Below are 17,984 nucleotides of genomic sequence, written 5' to 3' on the forward strand. Positions count from 1 at the left end.
ACTTGGAAACTTTAGAAAGTTAAATGGACTTGCATGTCATAGAAGAATTTATGTTATTTCTATACCTGAAACTGTTTTTTTTCTCGTGCAACTAATTTCGTCAATCTAGAGTAAAATAGAGGTGAGTGAGAGTTGAAAAAAAATATAACCAGATTAGAGATTGGTTTAGCACCATCAATAAAACATAAAACTCAAATTTGGTCCACGTAATTTTTTTTTAGAAAAGAAAACTTATATGTCACCAAAAAAATATTTACAATTACACCAGGACTATCGCAAAGGCAATAGACATAAGTCAATAAGACCCAATTCCGAACTAAAAGAAGTCTGATTCCAAAAGTAGCCGATAACATATTCGTTGCCAATCTCAATAAGATAACCGCTTTAGTAGCATCACATACCAAAACATCCGGCATATTTGCAGAGACATCATCTCTATTACATTGACACCCAGAAAAGAACCGGTATTAAGATAATCATTGGACATGACACGCATTATAAACATGTGCACTCAACGACATGACCAAACCGACGTTGAATGAGCAGGGACGAAAGCAACATGAAAACCTAAAAAAAGACTTGGACCAAATGCCCATGTACAATACCCAACCCATCCCATAAAGTCCAGGCCCACCAGCTTGAATCTCCAGAGGTTAGCAGAACGTCACCAACCTGTGGACACGCCGCCGCCTTCCATCCACAGAGAAAACACCGACGACACAAACATCACCAAAAGCCACCGCCGTCGAGAATGAGACAAAGGTGCAGCACACTTCTAAAATCATCCCAGCACAAGGCGTCAAAGGCCGACCCAGAGCCGCAATGCAACTTATATATTTATATATTTTTTTGAAAGGATATATCTTTTTTTTTTGTTACATGAACTTTCACAATTCGATTTATAGTATTTCTTCTAGGCACATCAGAATGAGGTCTCATTTCTCTAGTAAAACATGAAGCCCATTCCAACCAAAAAAAAAACTCGGATCGAATGGATCAATCAAACCCATCAAACGAACCCTATCTCATATTCTAACAACAATTCAGAAAAAAAGAATGCATTAACATTAATGACATACGATTGTGACCAAAAATTGAGGAGGAAAATGCATTATATAAAGAACAAAACATAACTCAGAAACTGATCTCTGATCCACCACGCGTCCAGCAGTCTAAACCCTATACAAGCGCCCTTCATGCACGAAGCCACGTACGTACCAGACTCCTTCCCTTCAGATTTGCACTGTTATGTTCTTCAGCCTTGACTAGTTCTATAGTTCGATTATTAATCAAACTATAACATCACCGGCCAATAAATTGGTACAAACTTTCTCTACATTTCTGTGCAATCCCAAGTTTCTGATAGTCACTAGAAAAAGTAAAACACAGTCAGATAGAGCTAAAATGGTGAAGCTAGCATCGGCGCGTGAGGCCCGACTGTACGGTCCGCGGTTGAGCCGGAACCGCGCCGAGTACATAAACGCCGGGCTTTACGTTTTCGCCACGGCGGTGCTAGTTGGCGGGTTTGCGGCTGAGCTGTCTAATGAGCCAAAATCAGGTCTTGTTCTTATGCTCATAGGGTTTGCGCTGGTTTTTCTAGTGAATTTGCACGATCTGTTGGCCCATCTGGCCGGGTTCGATTACCGGTTGAGAATGATGGAGCTGGACTTGCAGCTTGCTTTCGTTGAGTTTGCGGTTCCGGTGGTGCAGGCTTTGGGTTCGGTTCTCTGGTTCTTGGCTATTCTTTTCCTCTTCATTCAGGTATATATATGAACAAGCACATATATCTTATATATATCTTAATTCTGTACGTATCGATATCATGTGTGTTCTAAGTTCAAGTGCCGGTTATGCATTAAGCGAGTTTCAATTTCCCTGAACTGATGTATTAGTATATGCACGGTTCACTATGGAGATGCAATCATAAGGGGGAAATTGGAACGACACACATGCATGTATAAAGGATCGACTGATAAAGTTAGGAACCTTTTTTTTTGTTCTTCTCCACATTAGAGTTTTTGTTTGAGTAAAAATGCAAATTTTTAATGGGAGATCAAGCTTTGAGATAGAATATTTACTTCGCAACGAGATAGAATAGTCCGTCCAAAACCCTCCTTCTCAAAAGAGAGAAAAATAGTCTAATTCCCTGTTCCAATGCTCTTCGATCTCTTCATCCGTGTAACCATAACGTACAAAGAGCAGTGTGAGTTTTCTTCAATAATGATCATGTTCCTAGTGGTCGTATTTCTTATAGAAAGTAACCATTAGTTAATATCCAATCTTGTGGTACGTTAAACTAAAGAATGAAAGTCTGGATGCTATCATGGACAACCTTAAACTGCAGTAATGAATCTAATGATATTAATATGTATTCATTTGTGGTGACTTTTGATATAGTGTGCACATTTAAGTGCAGGCTGAGAAAGGATATGGCTACTACAAGCTTGAGAAACATGCCATCAATATGCTTATTGCTGGCCCTGTTTTATGGTTGCTTGGTTCAATCCACAACTCGTGTCAAATTTATGAGAGATCAGATGGACACGTCCAAATCTTACAACAGAGTGTACAGATTCCATTTCTCATTGCTAGTGTATTGTTAACAATAGGCTCGATTCTTAATATCCTTGAGCAAGGAGGAGTAGTATATCATGGCCTCGAGCTACTGGTAAGTTAGTTGCCACAAGTAAAATTATAATTCAGGGCCAGGTTGGTCATGCATGTGTGCAAGCTTCTGGAGGTGCTACAAGCAATAGTTGAAAGCACATATGGTAGTGTTGTACATAAGTCACATAATTTGATAAACATAGAAACACATTTTAGTACTTGATTTCATTGTGCACTTCTGTACTGCATGGCTACATGAGCACTGTTGAATAGACCCTTTAGCGCGCTGCTCTGGTTCTATGATTTGCAGGGTGGGACTTGGATATGGATGGGCATATTTGGCAGCATATTGCTCTTTGTTGGAGGCTTAGCAAATGTGGTGAAGGTGTTCAAGATGCAACAAATGGATGACGGTGCCATCCTAAGGCTCGAGAAGTTGAGAGGAGGGGCACAGGAACGACTTGTGCATGAAAGGGAAGGCCAGGTTCCTCTTATTCCAGAAGATCAAAGGAGGAGAAATAGACAACTATCCCAGCAGCAGCAGGAACCAAGTATCCATAGTGCAGCACCACAGCCCACTCCTTATAAAGATGTCCTTGTTGGTCAGAGTTAATTGATCAGTGTTTAATGGTACATTACTCTTGTGATCCAAAAAGCTCAGTTTCAAACGTTGGTTTGCAACAATTTCAGTCTTCGGTGACGAAAGATCAAGATACTATAAAAACTATTTTGTGTTGGATTTTCAGATATATATAAATGAAAAATTATTTGTGTAATCCATATACATAAATGTTAATTAGGTATTACATCTTTTAAGGGGTTGGTAACCATAAAGTCTGTTGTGGATATGGAGCTAAGAACTACTCCAGTATAAACTCGTTGTTTTTGTCTAGTACAATTATACAAACTAAAATTCGTTGTTTTCGTCTAGTATAATTATACAAACTGATCAACAGTCTGTGCTACTTTTGAGAATGGTTAATGAACTAATGGAGTCGACTAACACTAAAATCATTAAATTATTATATATATCCGCCACATATCTCATTATTTTAATATTATTGGTCTATTTTTTATTGTGATTTTTTCTGATTAGTTATTATATGTAAATAAATTTTTGTCATTTTCACTGCGTGCATATTAATTATACTATGACGTAATATGATTGGCTATGTACACTACATGGTAATATCACGCGGTGTGGTGGTTACACAAAATAACTACTCATACCAAGTAATTAAATACCGTACACGTCTAAGGAATCCTATTTTGGCGTTGGTTTTCATGATATCTGATTCGTTACCTAAATCACATATTATTAATACACATACAGTTAAAAAACTACATTTTACATTTGCAATTTCTATTCTTCTTAAAGTATAGTAATAAGCTAAATTCTAGCAGTTAAACGACATGTATATTGAGACAACTGAAATCTGGCAGTTGAACGACATGTACATTGAGATTTTGTAAATTTAGCATTGTAATGTTATAGTCGTAGGTGTAACTAGAAACATGATCTAAGGTCAAACCCATGTGTAACACTCCTATTCATAAATCCTCCAACAAATTATATTTAGTTGCCTCTAACATCATAAGTTCCATTGTTTTATTAAACTGAAAACACACCCATATACAAATACATCTATATATTGGTGTCGCATCCAAATTGTGAATAACAAATATCACATTGATTTTGCATGCACATACCCGTAACCCGTTAACATTGTGATGAGCCAAATTTCATTCAATTTCAGATGCTCTTCACACTTTCACGCAATCATCATTGGGCCCTTACGCCCGGGCTCACATTAGGGCAGTGTAAAGCCCACTGAATCAGCGAAATTTCGGGTTAAACCCGCGTCTGGCCCAAACCCGACAAACCTACTACTAGTATCCCAGTCACAGCTCCTCTCTCCTCCTCAATTCTCCAAGCTTTACCCTAATTGCTTCAGACTCCATAATCTCGTGCTCAATCTCAAGCCTCTACCGCCGCAACAGCCTGCCTTTCACTCCTCTCGGAATCACCGGAGCTCAGCCCCGTCGGAATTTTTAGGTATTAAACTCTCCCCTCACCTCCAATCTCTTCCGATTCTGCTTTCAATTCGCTCCGAATTTCTTAGTCTTCAATCTTCAACATGTATGCCTTTATATTCTGTGTTTTGAATCTTGATTAGGAAATAGCTTTTCGTTTTTGGCTTATGCTTTAGAAAATAGCTGAATTCGGATGAGTATTTTGTCCTAGTTTTAAATTTGAATCACACAAATACATACATACGTATATAAGTGTGTGTAGATATACACCGGTATGTAAAATGATTAATGGTTAAACGCCAGGGAGGGATTGGATTTTCAAGAAGAAGAAAGAGAAAGAGGAGAGGGAAATTTTCGGTGTCGTTAGATATGAGTTGTGCAACTTTGAACCTGGTTGGAGTTGCTTCTCTGCCGAAACGCAACGGCAGCGCTCGCGGCATTAGCTTCCGAAAGCCTTTCCTATCGTTTACGCAGCCGCTGCGCCGCTATTGCCATCTCAATGGCAGAGGGGTGTCTGTTTCTATCGCCTGTCGTGCGCGGCGGCCGTGCATTTCCTTTTGTGCCAGAACTAGTGCTGCTGTTACGGAAGAAGAAGAAGAAGAAGAGAGGGTGATTGTTTTGGTTGTTGGTGGAGGGGGGAGGGAGCATGCTCTTTGCTATGCGTTGAAGCGTTCCCCTACTTGTGATGCAGTATTTTGTGCTCCTGGCAATGTTGGAATTTCCAGCTCTGGGGTCGCCACGTGTATTTCAGACCTTGACATCTTTGATAGCTCGGCTGTAATTTCCTTCTGCCGCAAATGGGGTGTGGGACTGGTTGTTGTTGGACCTGAGGCCCCTCTGGTTGCGGGGCTTGTGAATGATCTGCTTAAGGCTGGGATTCATGCTTTTGGTCCGTCGTCGGAGGCTGCTGCTTTGGAAGGATCCAAGAACTTTATGAAATCTTTGTGTGACAAATATGGAATTCCTACTGCTAAGTATCGGACATTTACTGACCCATCTGCCGCAAAGGAATACATAAAAGAGCAAGGGGTACCTATTGTTGTTAAAGCAGATGGATTGGCTGCTGGAAAAGGTGTTATTGTTGCAATGAATTTGGATGAGGCTATTGAAGCTGTGGATTCAATGCTTGTAAACGACGCTTTTGGTTCTGCTGGTTGTCGTGTAGTTATTGAGGAATATTTGGAAGGAGAAGAAGTGTCTTTCTTTGCACTAGTCGATGGAGAGAATGCTATACCTCTGGAATCTGCTCAGGACCATAAACGGGTTGGGGATGGTGATACAGGACCTAATACTGGTGGAATGGGTGCATACTCACCTGCTCCCATCCTAACAAAAGAACTTCAAGATGTAGTCATGAAATCTATCATTCTCCCCACAGTGAAAGGAATGTTGGCAGAGGGCTGCAAGTTTGTTGGGGTTTTATATGCTGGGCTCATGATTGAGAAGAAGTCTGGATCACCTAAGCTAATTGAGTACAACGTCCGCTTTGGTGATCCAGAATGTCAGGTTTTGATGGTTAGGCTGGAGTCTGATTTGGCACGAGTTCTACTTGCTGCTTGTAAAGGACAGTTGAGTGGAGTGTCTTTGGAGTGGTCGGCTGGGTCAGCCATGGTGGTTGTAATGGCGAGTAAAGGATATCCAGGGCCATACGAGAAGGGAAGTGTGATTGTAAACCTTGATGAAGCAGAGAATGTTGCTCCATCAGTTGTTGTATTTCATGCTGGAACTGCATTAGATTCAGATGGAAACTTGATTGCTGCTGGGGGGCGTGTTCTTGGGGTGACTGCCAAGGGAAGAGATCTTAAAGAGGCACGGGAAAGGGCCTATCAAGGTGTTGAACAGATTAATTGGCCAGGAGGGTTTTACCGCCGTGATATAGGATGGAGAGCCCTTGCTCCTCTAAAAGACAATTTTGTAACTGGTGGCTAGACTAAGTGAAAGTATGTACTAGTGGTCATTAGAAGAGAATGAGAATTTTCATGTTGCTTAACAAATTATGATGTCTGATATTTGAGATTTTCTTCAGAAGTAGAAATCCCGCAGTTTCAACTGTTGACCCATCATTTAAAAACCACAACATGTTCAAGTCGTGTATTTGACAATAACTAAGGTTTTTTTAAAAGAAAAAAGTAATATTAAATTGATGTAAGCATCAGATATCAGTTATATCACTTATGCATATATGGTTGAACAGATGTATACTAAATATATCTATGGATGTCTATTTGTATTTGTCAACGAGGCAATGCTATATGTGGAGGAAAGGAAAAATGGTAATGTGTATACACACTTATGTGTAGCTTTGTGCATCTGATTAAACCTGACAGGGGTGTATGTGACTTCTGCTTACATTGCTTAGTTGGTGTTTTAATTAAGATAAGCTATATTCATTTTATGCTGTATGAGAGAATCCAGTTTTGAAGGGAACTGAATATTTATCAGGTGTTGTTTTGTAGGTGACGGTTTGTGTAATGTCTTCCGTGTCCAGTCAGCCGCAGTTCCGCTACACTCAGCCACCATCCAAGGTGCTCCATTTGAGGAACTTGCCGTGGGAGTGTACGGAGGAGGAACTGATTGAACTGGGGAAGCCATTTGGTCAGGTTGTGAACACAAAGTGCAATGTTGGAGCAAACCGCAACCAGGCTTTTATTGAATTTGTGAGTGCAACAGCTGTTTTTTTTTTTTCAAGGATCACGTGCACTATTTTAATTATCATTTTCTTGATATCCCTTCAATGTTTTTAGGCAGAGTTGAATCAAGCTATCACAATGATATCTTATTATGCCTCATCATCAGAACCTGCCCAAGTTAGGGGGAAAACTGTCTACCTACAGTATTCCAATAGGCAAGAAATAGTGAACAACAAAACTGCTGCAGATGTTGCCGGAAATGTACTCTTGGTAACAATTGAAGGTGAAGATGCTCGGCTTGTCAGTATAGATGTTTTACATCTGGTAAGCAATTTGTTGGAGTTCATGTTTAGTTAAGGAGGTGACTGATCAGTATAATTATTTTGGGATTAATCCACTGCGTTAGGGTTGTGATTTGTCTGGTCTAGGATGATTTTGTTTGACATGAATGTGAATGGATCAGCAGGCCCATTACAAGGATAAATGTTCAGTGGCAGCTTAGTGCATCGGGAGAAAGAGCACGTGTGTTTGTCTCCTTTCTCCTTCTCTTACCACTGCCTCTTTCTTCCCTACTCTTCCTCCTCAGATCCTACAATTCTTAATACTTTTTTTCTTTTCTTCTCTTGTGCATCTTCCTCATCCCCTTTTTATATCTGCTTGGCTGTTGCTAGCATTTTTTCCTGTCTCTTTGTTACATCAGGCTAATATCTCACGCTATTGGTTCTACTATAACATATCTCTGGTCTTATTTACATTAAATGTGATCATAACCAACTTGGATACCTGGATTCTTCATGAAAAACTAGAACAGATGGCTTTACTGATATCAATTAATAGATTAATGACATTTTGTTTTTCATGACTTACTGTAAAACTGCTTGTAAAGATGATACAAACAGGTTGTGTTATATGTTTTCACTGTGCCCGGAAATTTATTATATAGGTCTATATCTATTTCCTGTAATTTTGTATAGGAGTTATGTTTAAAGTATGCTCTCAAGTTTGTGAGATATATAGTTCCTGCTTTTCCTTCTGAAAGTTGGTCCTGTGCTGCAGGTGTTTTCAGCTTTTGGGTTTGTGCATAAGATAACTACTTTTGAGAAGACAGCAGGGTTTCAGGTCCCTATCCATTGTCTACTTTTCAAAGCTTTTAACCAGCTTCCGTGGACTTTTTTTTTACAACAATCTCAATTTGGATTCCACTTTTCAGGCACTGATCCAATTTTCAGATGCACAAATTGCCACTGATGCAAAAAATTCACTGGATGGAAGAAACATTCCTAGGTGAGTTATATTTGTTTTTTCATGATGGTATTAGTCTGAGATTGTTATAGTCATCACATCACATATAAGGCTAGTTACCTGTAGGTTCTTAGATAAGCTATATGGCACTAATATTCTCTCGTTTAATCTGTAGGCTATAGATACTGCAATATTGAATAGGTAGTACTACAGTAGTGTTAAGTTTGGCCATTAGGTATTCAAACATCCTGTGTAATTGTTTGCTGATGTATTTTGCATTTGGTGTAGCTATCTGCTCCCCGATAATCTGGGACCTTGTAGCCTCAGGATAACATATTCTGGACACACAGATCTGAGTGTGAAATTTCAGAGTCATCGAAGCAGGTATTACATGTTTGTGTGATACCCAATTTTCTTTTGGATCATGCTGCACGTTTTTATGCATCTGCCTCTTCTACTTTATAATAACTTTACCCAGGAAAAAAAGAGAGTTTGTTTTGAATATTTCTATTCCTTCGTCTCTGTTGACCACTGTTATCACTTGAGTTGATACCTTTTTGTTGTTTTAGGGACTACACTAATCCCTATCTTCCTGTTGCCCCATCAGCCATAGATGGAAATGGTCAGGTAATGTAGTAAGGAAGAACTACTCAGTAGAGTATACATTCTCTTTTGATTATGGTTGCTTCTGATATAAATTAAAAAAAGATTCTTCTCTTAAGTATTACATATTGTTCAAGTTCATTCAAATTATGTTTTCTTCCCATAACAATATAGAGGAGCCCCTTCCAGCCACTGGCAAGATAGTGCTAGTATTAGTTGTTTAGCGCATGGTTTTTTTCTAGGAATTACTTGAGACTGATGCGCACACTATTGCGCTTTCTAGTGATTTTGTGATATATCATTAAGTTTTCTAATTTTCATAACTTATAATTGCAGATGAGTGTGGGTTTGGATGGTAAGAAGCAAGAACCTGAGAGTAATGTGCTTCTTGCGTCCATTGAGAACATGCAGTATGCTGTCACCTTGGATGCTCTGCACATGGTATAGCTAATTGAATTTAGCAATTGCTGTTTTCTTAACTTACCAGATTTACTTCTTGAAACTCATCTTTGATTTTCGGTTCCTGGCACTAGGTCTTCTCTGCTTTTGGCCCTGTCCAGAAGATTGCCATGTTTGATAAGAACGGGGGAGTTCAGGCTTTGATTCAGTATCCCGGTAACTTCCTAATTGCTGATTGAATATACAACAAGATGCAAATGACTAGTGATGGGTTAGGTACTGATTCTGTTAATTCCTGCAGATGTTCAGACAGCTGTTGTTGCAAAGGAAGCCTTGGAGGGGCATTGCATTTATGATGGAGGGTTTTGCAAGCTCCACGTCTCTTATTCACGTCATACTGATCTTAGCATAAAGGTCGACAAACTCTTTCCTTCTGAAGATCTGTGTTTCTGGGAACTTTTTTAATCACTCCCACTCAAATGGAAGGAAGTTAGATGCCACTTCTCTTTATGTTTTGCTCTTCACTTTTCCCATGATAAGTCCCCTGCCTAATGTTCTGTGGATAATGTGCTATTTTCAGGTAAACAATGATAGGAGCAGAGACTATACAATTCCCAACATTCCAATGGTGAACTCACAACCCTCGATTTTGGGGCAACAGCCAGTTCACGGGATGAGTCCAGCTGCTCCTCAATATAGTGGTGCTCAATTTGCACCTGCCGGTCAGGCTATGATGCCTCAACCTTCAGCAGGATGGGGACCTTCAATTCCAGCAGTTCCTCCTCAGTCCATGCCGATGCAGATGCCTAATCAATCTTACATGCCATCCGGACCAGTACCCTCTCAAATGGGTCCTCCAAGCATGATGCCGGGTGGTGCGCAGCATGCAAATTTGCCCCCATATCACAATGGTCATGTGCAATAGCATATCTTGGTCATGAATTTCACTGTCAGAGTTATCAGGTCGGCTAGCAATGGAAGTGAACCTCTAATTATACAAAAACATCCCAAGTGTCCGAAGTGGTCGTCTGCAGAAGCAATCTACTCGGCGAGTTGTTTCTCATTTTCGTCTTGAAACTTAGATAGTGAGATCAATGACTCGAGTACTCGGTGGTTCTCATGTGTTGCTTACCCGTGGATATTCTATGCACTTTTCAAATATTCTCATTTGGTAATCCACTTGGGGAGTTAATCCCCATTGGTTTTTTTAGTCTGTTTCTTTTTCGATACCCAGTCGGGTTTTAGGTAAAACTGTAATATGCAACTAGACTGAAATATGCAAACACCTTATCTCTCAGAGTCGGGACATGTATGTATATACAAGTATACAACAAAGAATCAGTTGGAAAGACACCCAGGAGTACAAGAAATAGAACCCCAGACGGCCAGACCCTTTCGATTTTGTCATTCATGAACAGTTGCAGAGACCTTTATGATAACTACGGTCCTTAAAGACGGGAGGTTTGACAATATAATCTTGAACAGAAAACAAGGCAAACAAAAATGAGACATGAACATGTGTTTTGCATGTAATGTGAAATGGAAGCATGAAGCATCTGCAGATCTGCTGCCTGTCCGTCTCCAAAACCTCCGAGATGTAAAAGCTCGGAAGCTTCATCCATGGCAACCCCCTGCCTCCATATGTTCTCGGCTTCAATTTTTCAGAGCCGATCTATTGGCTCAGTGTGGTCCTGCACCGCAAGTCTCTCTGAGACATCACAAAGTGATTTGAGATTGCATTGAATCAAAGCTTCAACAAAGTAGCAGGTTTCATCCTTGGTGTTCCCCTCAGGCACATCAACTACAAATGATTCGATCACCACAGTCCCTGGTCTTCCATCAATGATTTCAGGATGGAGGGAAATGATCGAAGAGTAGTTCTGGGAGAAAGGAGAGACAATGAGAAATCAAAGCTGCTGAATAAAGTAAATTAACAAAGGGATTAAAGTCTTTAACAGCCAGAAAGCAAGTTTATATTCTTATTCTTCTAACTACGCGTTGAGGCGCAGCACTTGCTTTGCTTAGTGCACATAGCTTGATGTGTAAAAGTATTTATCAGAACATAAATCTAAGAAGATTGTTTGATAAAACTTCCAGTTCCAGTGAACAATGGAACTTCATTTTCAAGTTTTGAGGAAATTATCTTTTAAGTTCATATAAAGTGAAGGAAAAGGGAAGCAATGGCTAGAACATAACAAGGAAGAGTCTCCATACCCTAAGTCTGTGATCTCCACCAATTATTTTAATGCTTAGAAGATGCTCATCATCATCAAGAAGTTCCAACCTCTCAGTACTGGTGGTGGCAGGAAGCCCAGACTTAACATCAACTTCTCTGAGACTTCCGATCTCAAGATTTCCCTGCACGACGCACCTGCTCACAAATGGCTTGTACTTTTGGGGTTGATCGAACCGTCTTACCAATGACCAGACCTGAAAGAAACAGAATGGTCACATTAGCATATAGACATAACCCGACAACCCATGAGCAATAGTACTACCAGTAATTTCCTTGTCAAACCTCAACTAATGGAGCATTAACATCCAGTACATATCAGCAAGAATTCTTTCAAATACTCATCCAGTACTTATCTCTCTCACACACACAACACACCATAATCCTCTTATCTCAGTTGGAAATATAATTTTCAGAAAACTAGGAACACCCTCTCGTCTGATGAACCAAAGCTTCAAGTTAATGAACATTCCAATTAGTTTAAAGTAGCAAACTTTCCTCAAGTGGGATCACATTAACTATCAATCTTCCCTTTTCTTCCTATTCTCAACTCAATTGTCTCCGCTAGCTCCAATTGCCACAGGCTCTCCCCATTTCAGCCACTGATCCCCTAATCTCTTTATGGATCAAACACCAATACATGAACGTAAACACACGCCTGCTACCTATATCTTAATTGTTCAATATTCAATACCGCGGCGAAACACAAATCTCAGATCAGAACAAACACAATTACACACACACACACACCCTACCTTCTCGATTCCAAACAAATCACCAATACATAATTCAAATGCACATCCATACAAAACCAGATGTAAATCACCAATAAACATTCAAATGCATATGCACAGAAAAACCAGAGCAACAAAATTGGAAAAGAGAATTACAAGATGAACCGGAGCTTTGATGTGCCTGACTAGCGTAGAGCTACACTGATGATCCTTGAGCTCGTGCCTATGGTGCCTTCTTATATACTCACTCGCTCCTCCTCCTCCTCCTCCTCCCACTCCTCCATTCTTATTAATCCCATTCATCATTCTCCTTCTTCTTTCTTCACTTGAATTAATCTCTACAAAAACAATAACAGACAAAACACATGAGAATCAAACCAAACATGAATCAAACTCCGAAACAACAAACGAATGAAACCAATCTCTCTAACCTCGGACTTTAGCTCTGTCTCCCTGCTCCGCGATCAAACTGCAACAACACAACGAGGTGAGTCAACTCAGCTCCAAAGTTGAAAGTGAGAGATAGAGGGGTTTATGTTTTGTTGAGACTCACCGCCATAGAAGAAGAAGAAGAAGAAGAACCTCCCAGGCCTCCCTATCCCCCTCATCACCTATCTTTCACACCCTTTATTACATTTAATTAATTATCAAACCTCCTTTACTAATCTGCAACTTGCATTATTTTTTAGACTATTTTATGTCTTAATCTCAACGTTAATGAATCCCATTCTCCTTTCCTATCTCAAATGCCCTTTCTACTACAGCATAACTACCACCATGCCATCGCTTTGTCTTTTTCTTGCATTGGGGTTCTTTTTTGTTATATCGTCCTTTTCATCTGCTTTATTTTCCGCGATTTAGTGGGTTAATCAATTTTTATAGTTTTACTGGAGCGGAATTCGCGTTACATGGTTGCCTTGTATACAAATCTGTATTCTCGTTCAGTAAAATTAATGTTTAACCAACATTAGATGTAAATCTAAGGATGAGGTGAATATTTTTAAAATTGAGTTATTTTATTTTAAACTCTTGAATTTACATTTAATAGTAGTTAAACATGAATTTCACGGTTAACTACTAACCGTGTGAACGAGATTGTACAATTCTAATAGTATTTCGAGCTTTTGAAATTATCTTTTGGATAATTAGTTTAAACACAACAAATGAATTGACGAATGAGTATATATATCTTGCGACGATATTTAAACTCTTTTCCATCAATGTAACAATAAAGAGAATATATAGGTTTTTATTTTTTTTCTTAATACAATAATATTGGTGCAATGGGCAATGGCAAAAATGTCAGTTGACATTTGAAGCGTTGTTAAACAAAGGACCCCTTCCCCGTTCAATTAATCTTGGATTGCTTAACTATAGAGTTGGAGGAGTGATACATAGGACTTTGCCCTTATTATTTATTTTCTTCCACTAGTGGCCTATGGTGCCTAAAGAGTTGGGGTCACATGGGCTTCAATGAATAATGGACAACATTCATGGTACGTAGGTACATAAATAATAGAATGCTACACCATTTTAGTGAAGCCTTTTCATAGTAAAAGTAAACAAATATTTGGGGTTTCATTTTGTTAATGTATGTCTCTCTTGACTTGAACAAAAAAAATGTAGGTAAAAGCATGATATTCAAGTATAAACGTAAACACGGAAAAGTCTAAATCTTACATTTATATAAATTTTCAACTAAAGCCCTCGCCTCGCTTAGTCCTATAATCTTTGGCCTGCCTGCTGCTTAGGTTGGCTGCTCTGAAACTTGGGTTGGAAACTAGAATCTAAAGCGATTAATGCATGCTTAATTTTAATCAATCACTATTATACATGAAAAATAATACAAACCATAAGTATGGCCGTTCATTTGTATCTAGAGGAAGAAAAGAGCCGGGAGGTCTAATTATTCAGATACTCACATACGTACTAACGTACTTGTTGAAATTTCATATATGCTAGCTATAGTTTCTCAGTTCTTGATGACTTAATTGGTTCATATGGCCTATGGAAGCATATATAGCTCGGATCGATCGTCTTGTTCCATAATCGATGCTATTATTGACAGAACATTAGATGTCATATTCTTCGAGCTTCCTTTAGCTCCATAAGATCTTCTAGCTAGGCTGCTACACTATATTTAGTGCAACGTAGAAAACGAATTATACGATTCTAGGAGTTAATTAGTTGCATCGTTTTAGGTTCATGCATGAAGTGCATGTGAGCTTCATGTAAGTGCAACGACACTTGTCATGTTCGATCGGAATCCATGGATGGAGTACTTAGTACTAGCAAGCTAGGGTTTTGCATGCACTAGCTAGAACTGCAAGCTAGGGAATCCAATTCGCAGAAGTAGCTTGATGGTGACCATTTCGATCATCTTTGCGTTTTCTATATGTACGTACGCGGGGAATAATCTTTTAATATATAGTGGAGATTCTTTTCTTTTCCTTATTTCCAATTTTGAATCCCATATTGCCATATTGGTAAGCAAAGCTAGTTAGCTTTGGTGTCAAGTGAGATGCTAAAATTATATTTGTTTTGAAGAGTTTGGTATCACCTAATTTGATGAAACTTTACTACATATAAAGGAGTGACAAGCAATAAGGTGCACCGGTTGACTGTAAAAACCATGCCACAAAAGTTAAATGAGGATGCTTAACTAATACATTCGAAAGAGCACTCGATGGTACCTGCAGCAAATGAAGATGGAGATTTATGCATATTCATGTTCTTGTTTTCGTCGATCACTCATTTAAAGGTGTTCGGTTCTTTAAACAAAACTGAAAGAGCATTCCTGGATTCTAGGTATTTACATATAAACTAAACTTAAACATCAGTGGCTGAATGTGATCCGTGCTTTCACATAGCTTTAGATCGAGTATCAATTCTAAAAATTTATAATAATTACTGAGGAATTATTGGTATGCATATGAATTACGTACGGCATGAATTAGTTTTAACAATGGAAGCCTATAAGAACCTCAGATTCAGTGGTGATCAGAAGTGCACGGAGGCTCCACTGAAAGCTGGATTGAGCCATAAAATATGCAGATCATCTGGTTAATTTATTGGTGCAAAGTGCAGCGCTAGAGTTTTATTTGTTTAATCTGCACTAACGACGGATTGGTTTGAAGATTTCATTCGCTTCTGTACGATTTGTCATCAATCTTCATATCTAATCAGCTTCAAGAAAAGTTGCAACTGCACTTTATTAATTTATTTGGTACTGAAATGATATGATATTGAAGATATTTTCAGTTGAATACGTTCTGTGTGACCTTGTCAAACATTAAGAATATCGACCAAATCTACCGACAAGCATGGCAACAATCCACCATACAGAATTGTTAAAACTTGTTGAAAGGCCACTCGAATCATAGCATTGTATATATGAAGGAATTGATCAGCTGCGTATATAGCTGAGACATGCTAATTATTTTTTACTCTACTTTATTAATCTACTCGTTAAAAAACACGTCAATAATAAACTTCTACGAAATATATAGCCGTACGTACAAAAAAAGAAACACACTTAACAGAGAAAAATAGGTTGTTCAACATCTTCTTCTTTTTTTTGGAAAGTAATAACCGATCGACTACGAAACTTTGAACAAAGTCTTGACACGATAATATTTGGAAAAATCAAACAAGACACAAGATTGTTACTTGGTACTATGGCCGGAGAGCTAGGGTAACAGATCGAAGTGGGATTCATCATACTCACTACTTTGGTACCAAAACTGGAAAAAAGTCGAGCAGACAGTCACGTACAAAAGAGGAAGTGAAACAAAATTCATTCCACATTTACACGGCACTCGGGTCTCTTCAACATCGTGCTTTGATTTTTGGTTCCAATTAATCATCTTGGACATCATACTCGACCAACTAGCTAGATTGGGACTATATATTCAGTTAATAGTTTTGAATTATTATCCTCTCGATCTCATTCTTGGTTACTTGGGCAGAAGACCTGGCCTCCACATCACATATAATGGCATGATAAATACTTGAATACTCTTGAAAGTAATTAGAAGAACCAATATACTTAAAACAAAAGGTTATCTTCTTAGCACCAAAGAAAGGAGCATTTCATTGTTTAGCTAAAAATGCACACATGCCAATGTTAATTAAGTCATTTTGATAGAGGTGCAAGAAGGTATCCGATCAACAGCATTCTCCTTGGCACCCTTGGAATGAGGCTACAAATTTTCTTCAAAAGTTGTGGCAATTTATCTCATCAATCTTTTCTCATTCTTCTTGATTTGGTTGTACGTCCGAATTTTATATGGTTATTAGAACGAATTTCCTAGTTTTAAATTCTAAACGTTGTGTGGTAGTACCTCGTTTTCGTCAATTTCGTGTGCTTCAGTTGTGCAAAATCACCTTAACATGTTGCTTCTAGCCTTATAAAGTTGGTGAAAACAAGAAATTTATCAGAGATTTTGCCATAGCTTTCGGTCCAATCACTTCAGGGCCCAAACATTGCATATTCCCTCCCGCTTTATCATGAAAAATTTCAAATTGTCTTTCGTCCTTGCCCGTAATCTGAGATTCTGAGGGAGAAAGAGTTTCGCCTTTTCGACCTCACCTCCTCGAATCGACGGCGTCGTTTTAAAGGCCTCATCAACTGGATGGAGGAACCAAGAAGATGGGAGGAGTATGACAAGGATTGCTTAGCATTTAGCAATAGTGATTTGCGTGTTAAAGCTGAAATGGAGTCATCACTGGGTGCTGTTCCTTATGTCTGTAAGTTCCAGTACGTAGGATCCTCTATGCTACAGAAGTCTTACATTATCCGGAGCAAACCTTTTCCTTTGTTCCTTTATGATTTTGATATTGAACAAATCGAATTGATAGGAATATGGATTTTGTGGAATATGAGAAATCTCATATCTAAGAAATAGTGACAAAAAAATAGAGATTATAAGTGGATGAATAATACACAATTGTACAAATGTCTTTTGTGATTAAAACTCAACAACACCTGTGAGATGACTAAATTGAGACAATATCGGTATAGTGTTAACGGAAACAGATTTATAGTAAGTTTGCTGGTTAATATATATGGGTTGATAGGAGTCATTTCTCTATCACCATTCACTAGTTTCGTTAAGATGGTTGTGGATGAGGATCATAGAAAAGTCGTTGAAGTATTGGCAGTTATGAACTCGCTACCAAACATTGTAATCCCATATATATCGGAAACAAAAGCAGTTTGTAAAGAAAGAAGTTGCGTTTTTACGATCGTACAGGGCAGTCAAGGCTGCGAAGAGCACGAGCTTAAGGTTTTGAAGACAATGATGAAGAAATCTTCAAGCTTTAATTTATTTAATTAAGCTTTGCATAGCGGTAATTTTGTTCGTGAGGAAGTGATTAACGAACTATTTGTTCCGGCCTGTGTAAAATGCATGTTAAATTAAAATGCTCACGAAGACAAGAAATCGATCAAGAAGCATAGATTAAGTAAAGCTCGATCAATGTACGGTCTTGTTGGAAAGA

The 17,984-nt window shown here is 38.7% G+C and overlaps 4 protein-coding genes across 6 annotated transcripts; 3 read left to right on the forward strand and 1 right to left on the reverse strand.

Moving 5' to 3' along the window:
* Positions 1-1,404: 1,404 nt before the first annotated feature.
* On the forward strand, positions 1,405-3,220 carry LOC126803859 (uncharacterized). Its single transcript, XM_050531578.1, has 3 exons — positions 1,405-1,761; positions 2,417-2,668; positions 2,918-3,220. The coding sequence occupies exons 1-3, from the start codon at positions 1,405-1,407 to the stop codon at positions 3,218-3,220; spliced, it is 912 nt and encodes a 303-aa protein (XP_050387535.1).
* Positions 3,221-4,562: 1,342 nt separating this feature from the next.
* Positions 4,563-6,676, forward strand: LOC126803011 (phosphoribosylamine--glycine ligase). Its single transcript, XM_050530744.1, has 2 exons — positions 4,563-4,663; positions 4,945-6,676. Exon 2 carries the CDS (start codon positions 5,011-5,013, stop codon positions 6,568-6,570), a length of 1,560 nt encoding a protein of 519 aa, XP_050386701.1. The 5' UTR covers positions 4,563-4,663; positions 4,945-5,010; the 3' UTR covers positions 6,571-6,676.
* Positions 4,563-10,813, forward strand: LOC126803013 (polypyrimidine tract-binding protein homolog 2). Of its 3 annotated transcripts, none has more exons than XM_050530746.1 (11): positions 4,563-4,663; positions 7,084-7,298; positions 7,386-7,595; positions 8,328-8,390; positions 8,482-8,555; positions 8,802-8,897; positions 9,083-9,140; positions 9,453-9,557; positions 9,650-9,731; positions 9,817-9,929; positions 10,096-10,813. In XM_050530746.1, the coding sequence occupies exons 2-11, from the start codon at positions 7,113-7,115 to the stop codon at positions 10,438-10,440; spliced, it is 1,332 nt and encodes a 443-aa protein (XP_050386703.1). In that variant the 5' UTR covers positions 4,563-4,663; positions 7,084-7,112; the 3' UTR covers positions 10,441-10,813. The 3 variants fall into 3 exon arrangements, with proteins under 3 accessions (XP_050386703.1, XP_050386706.1, XP_050386707.1); XM_050530749.1 differs by having other exon boundaries at positions 7,098-7,298; XM_050530750.1 differs by lacking the exons at positions 4,563-4,663; positions 7,084-7,298; positions 7,386-7,595 and adding an exon at positions 7,740-7,793.
* A 63-nt stretch (positions 10,814-10,876) lies between these two features.
* On the reverse strand, positions 10,877-13,064 carry LOC126803027 (abscisic acid receptor PYL8). Its single transcript, XM_050530764.1, has 4 exons — positions 12,914-13,064; positions 12,639-12,820; positions 11,730-11,945; positions 10,877-11,395 (listed from the first exon to the last, which is right to left on the reverse strand). Exons 2-4 carry the CDS (start codon positions 12,786-12,788, stop codon positions 11,177-11,179), a joined length of 585 nt encoding a protein of 194 aa, XP_050386721.1. The 5' UTR covers positions 12,789-12,820; positions 12,914-13,064; the 3' UTR covers positions 10,877-11,176.
* Between the last annotated feature and the right edge of the window lie 4,920 nt (positions 13,065-17,984).

This window comes from Argentina anserina, chromosome 7 (genome assembly GCF_933775445.1).
Source record: "Argentina anserina chromosome 7, drPotAnse1.1, whole genome shotgun sequence".
NCBI lineage: Eukaryota > Viridiplantae > Streptophyta > Magnoliopsida > Rosales > Rosaceae > Argentina > Argentina anserina.

Bases quoted from the DNA above. Each gene is read 5' to 3' on its own strand.
- LOC126803859 (XM_050531578.1), top strand. From the start codon at position 1,405: ATGGTGAAGCTAGCATCGGCGCGTGAGGCCCGACTGTACGGTCCGCGG. The intron at 1,762-2,416 runs GTATATATATGA...ATTTAAGTGCAG, and splicing joins TTCTTTTCCTCTTCATTCAG to GCTGAGAAAGGATATGGCTA. The intron at 2,669-2,917 runs GTAAGTTAGTTG...TATGATTTGCAG, and splicing joins ATCATGGCCTCGAGCTACTG to GGTGGGACTTGGATATGGAT.
- LOC126803011 (XM_050530744.1), top strand. From the start codon at position 5,011: ATGAGTTGTGCAACTTTGAACCTGGTTGGAGTTGCTTCTCTGCCGAAA.
- LOC126803013 (XM_050530746.1), top strand. From the start codon at position 7,113: ATGTCTTCCGTGTCCAGTCAGCCGCAGTTCCGCTACACTCAGCCACCA. The intron at 8,391-8,481 runs GTCCCTATCCAT...TCCACTTTTCAG, and splicing joins AGAAGACAGCAGGGTTTCAG to GCACTGATCCAATTTTCAGA. The intron at 9,930-10,095 runs GTCGACAAACTC...TGCTATTTTCAG, and splicing joins ATACTGATCTTAGCATAAAG to GTAAACAATGATAGGAGCAG.
- LOC126803027 (XM_050530764.1), bottom strand. From the start codon at position 12,788: ATGATGAATGGGATTAATAAGAATGGAGGAGTGGGAGGAGGAGGAGGA. The intron at 11,946-12,638 runs GTAATTCTCTTT...TGTTTCTTTCAG, and splicing joins TCAAAGCTCCGGTTCATCTT to GTCTGGTCATTGGTAAGACG. The intron at 11,396-11,729 runs GTATGGAGACTC...CCTTTCTCCCAG, and splicing joins GTGGAGATCACAGACTTAGG to AACTACTCTTCGATCATTTC.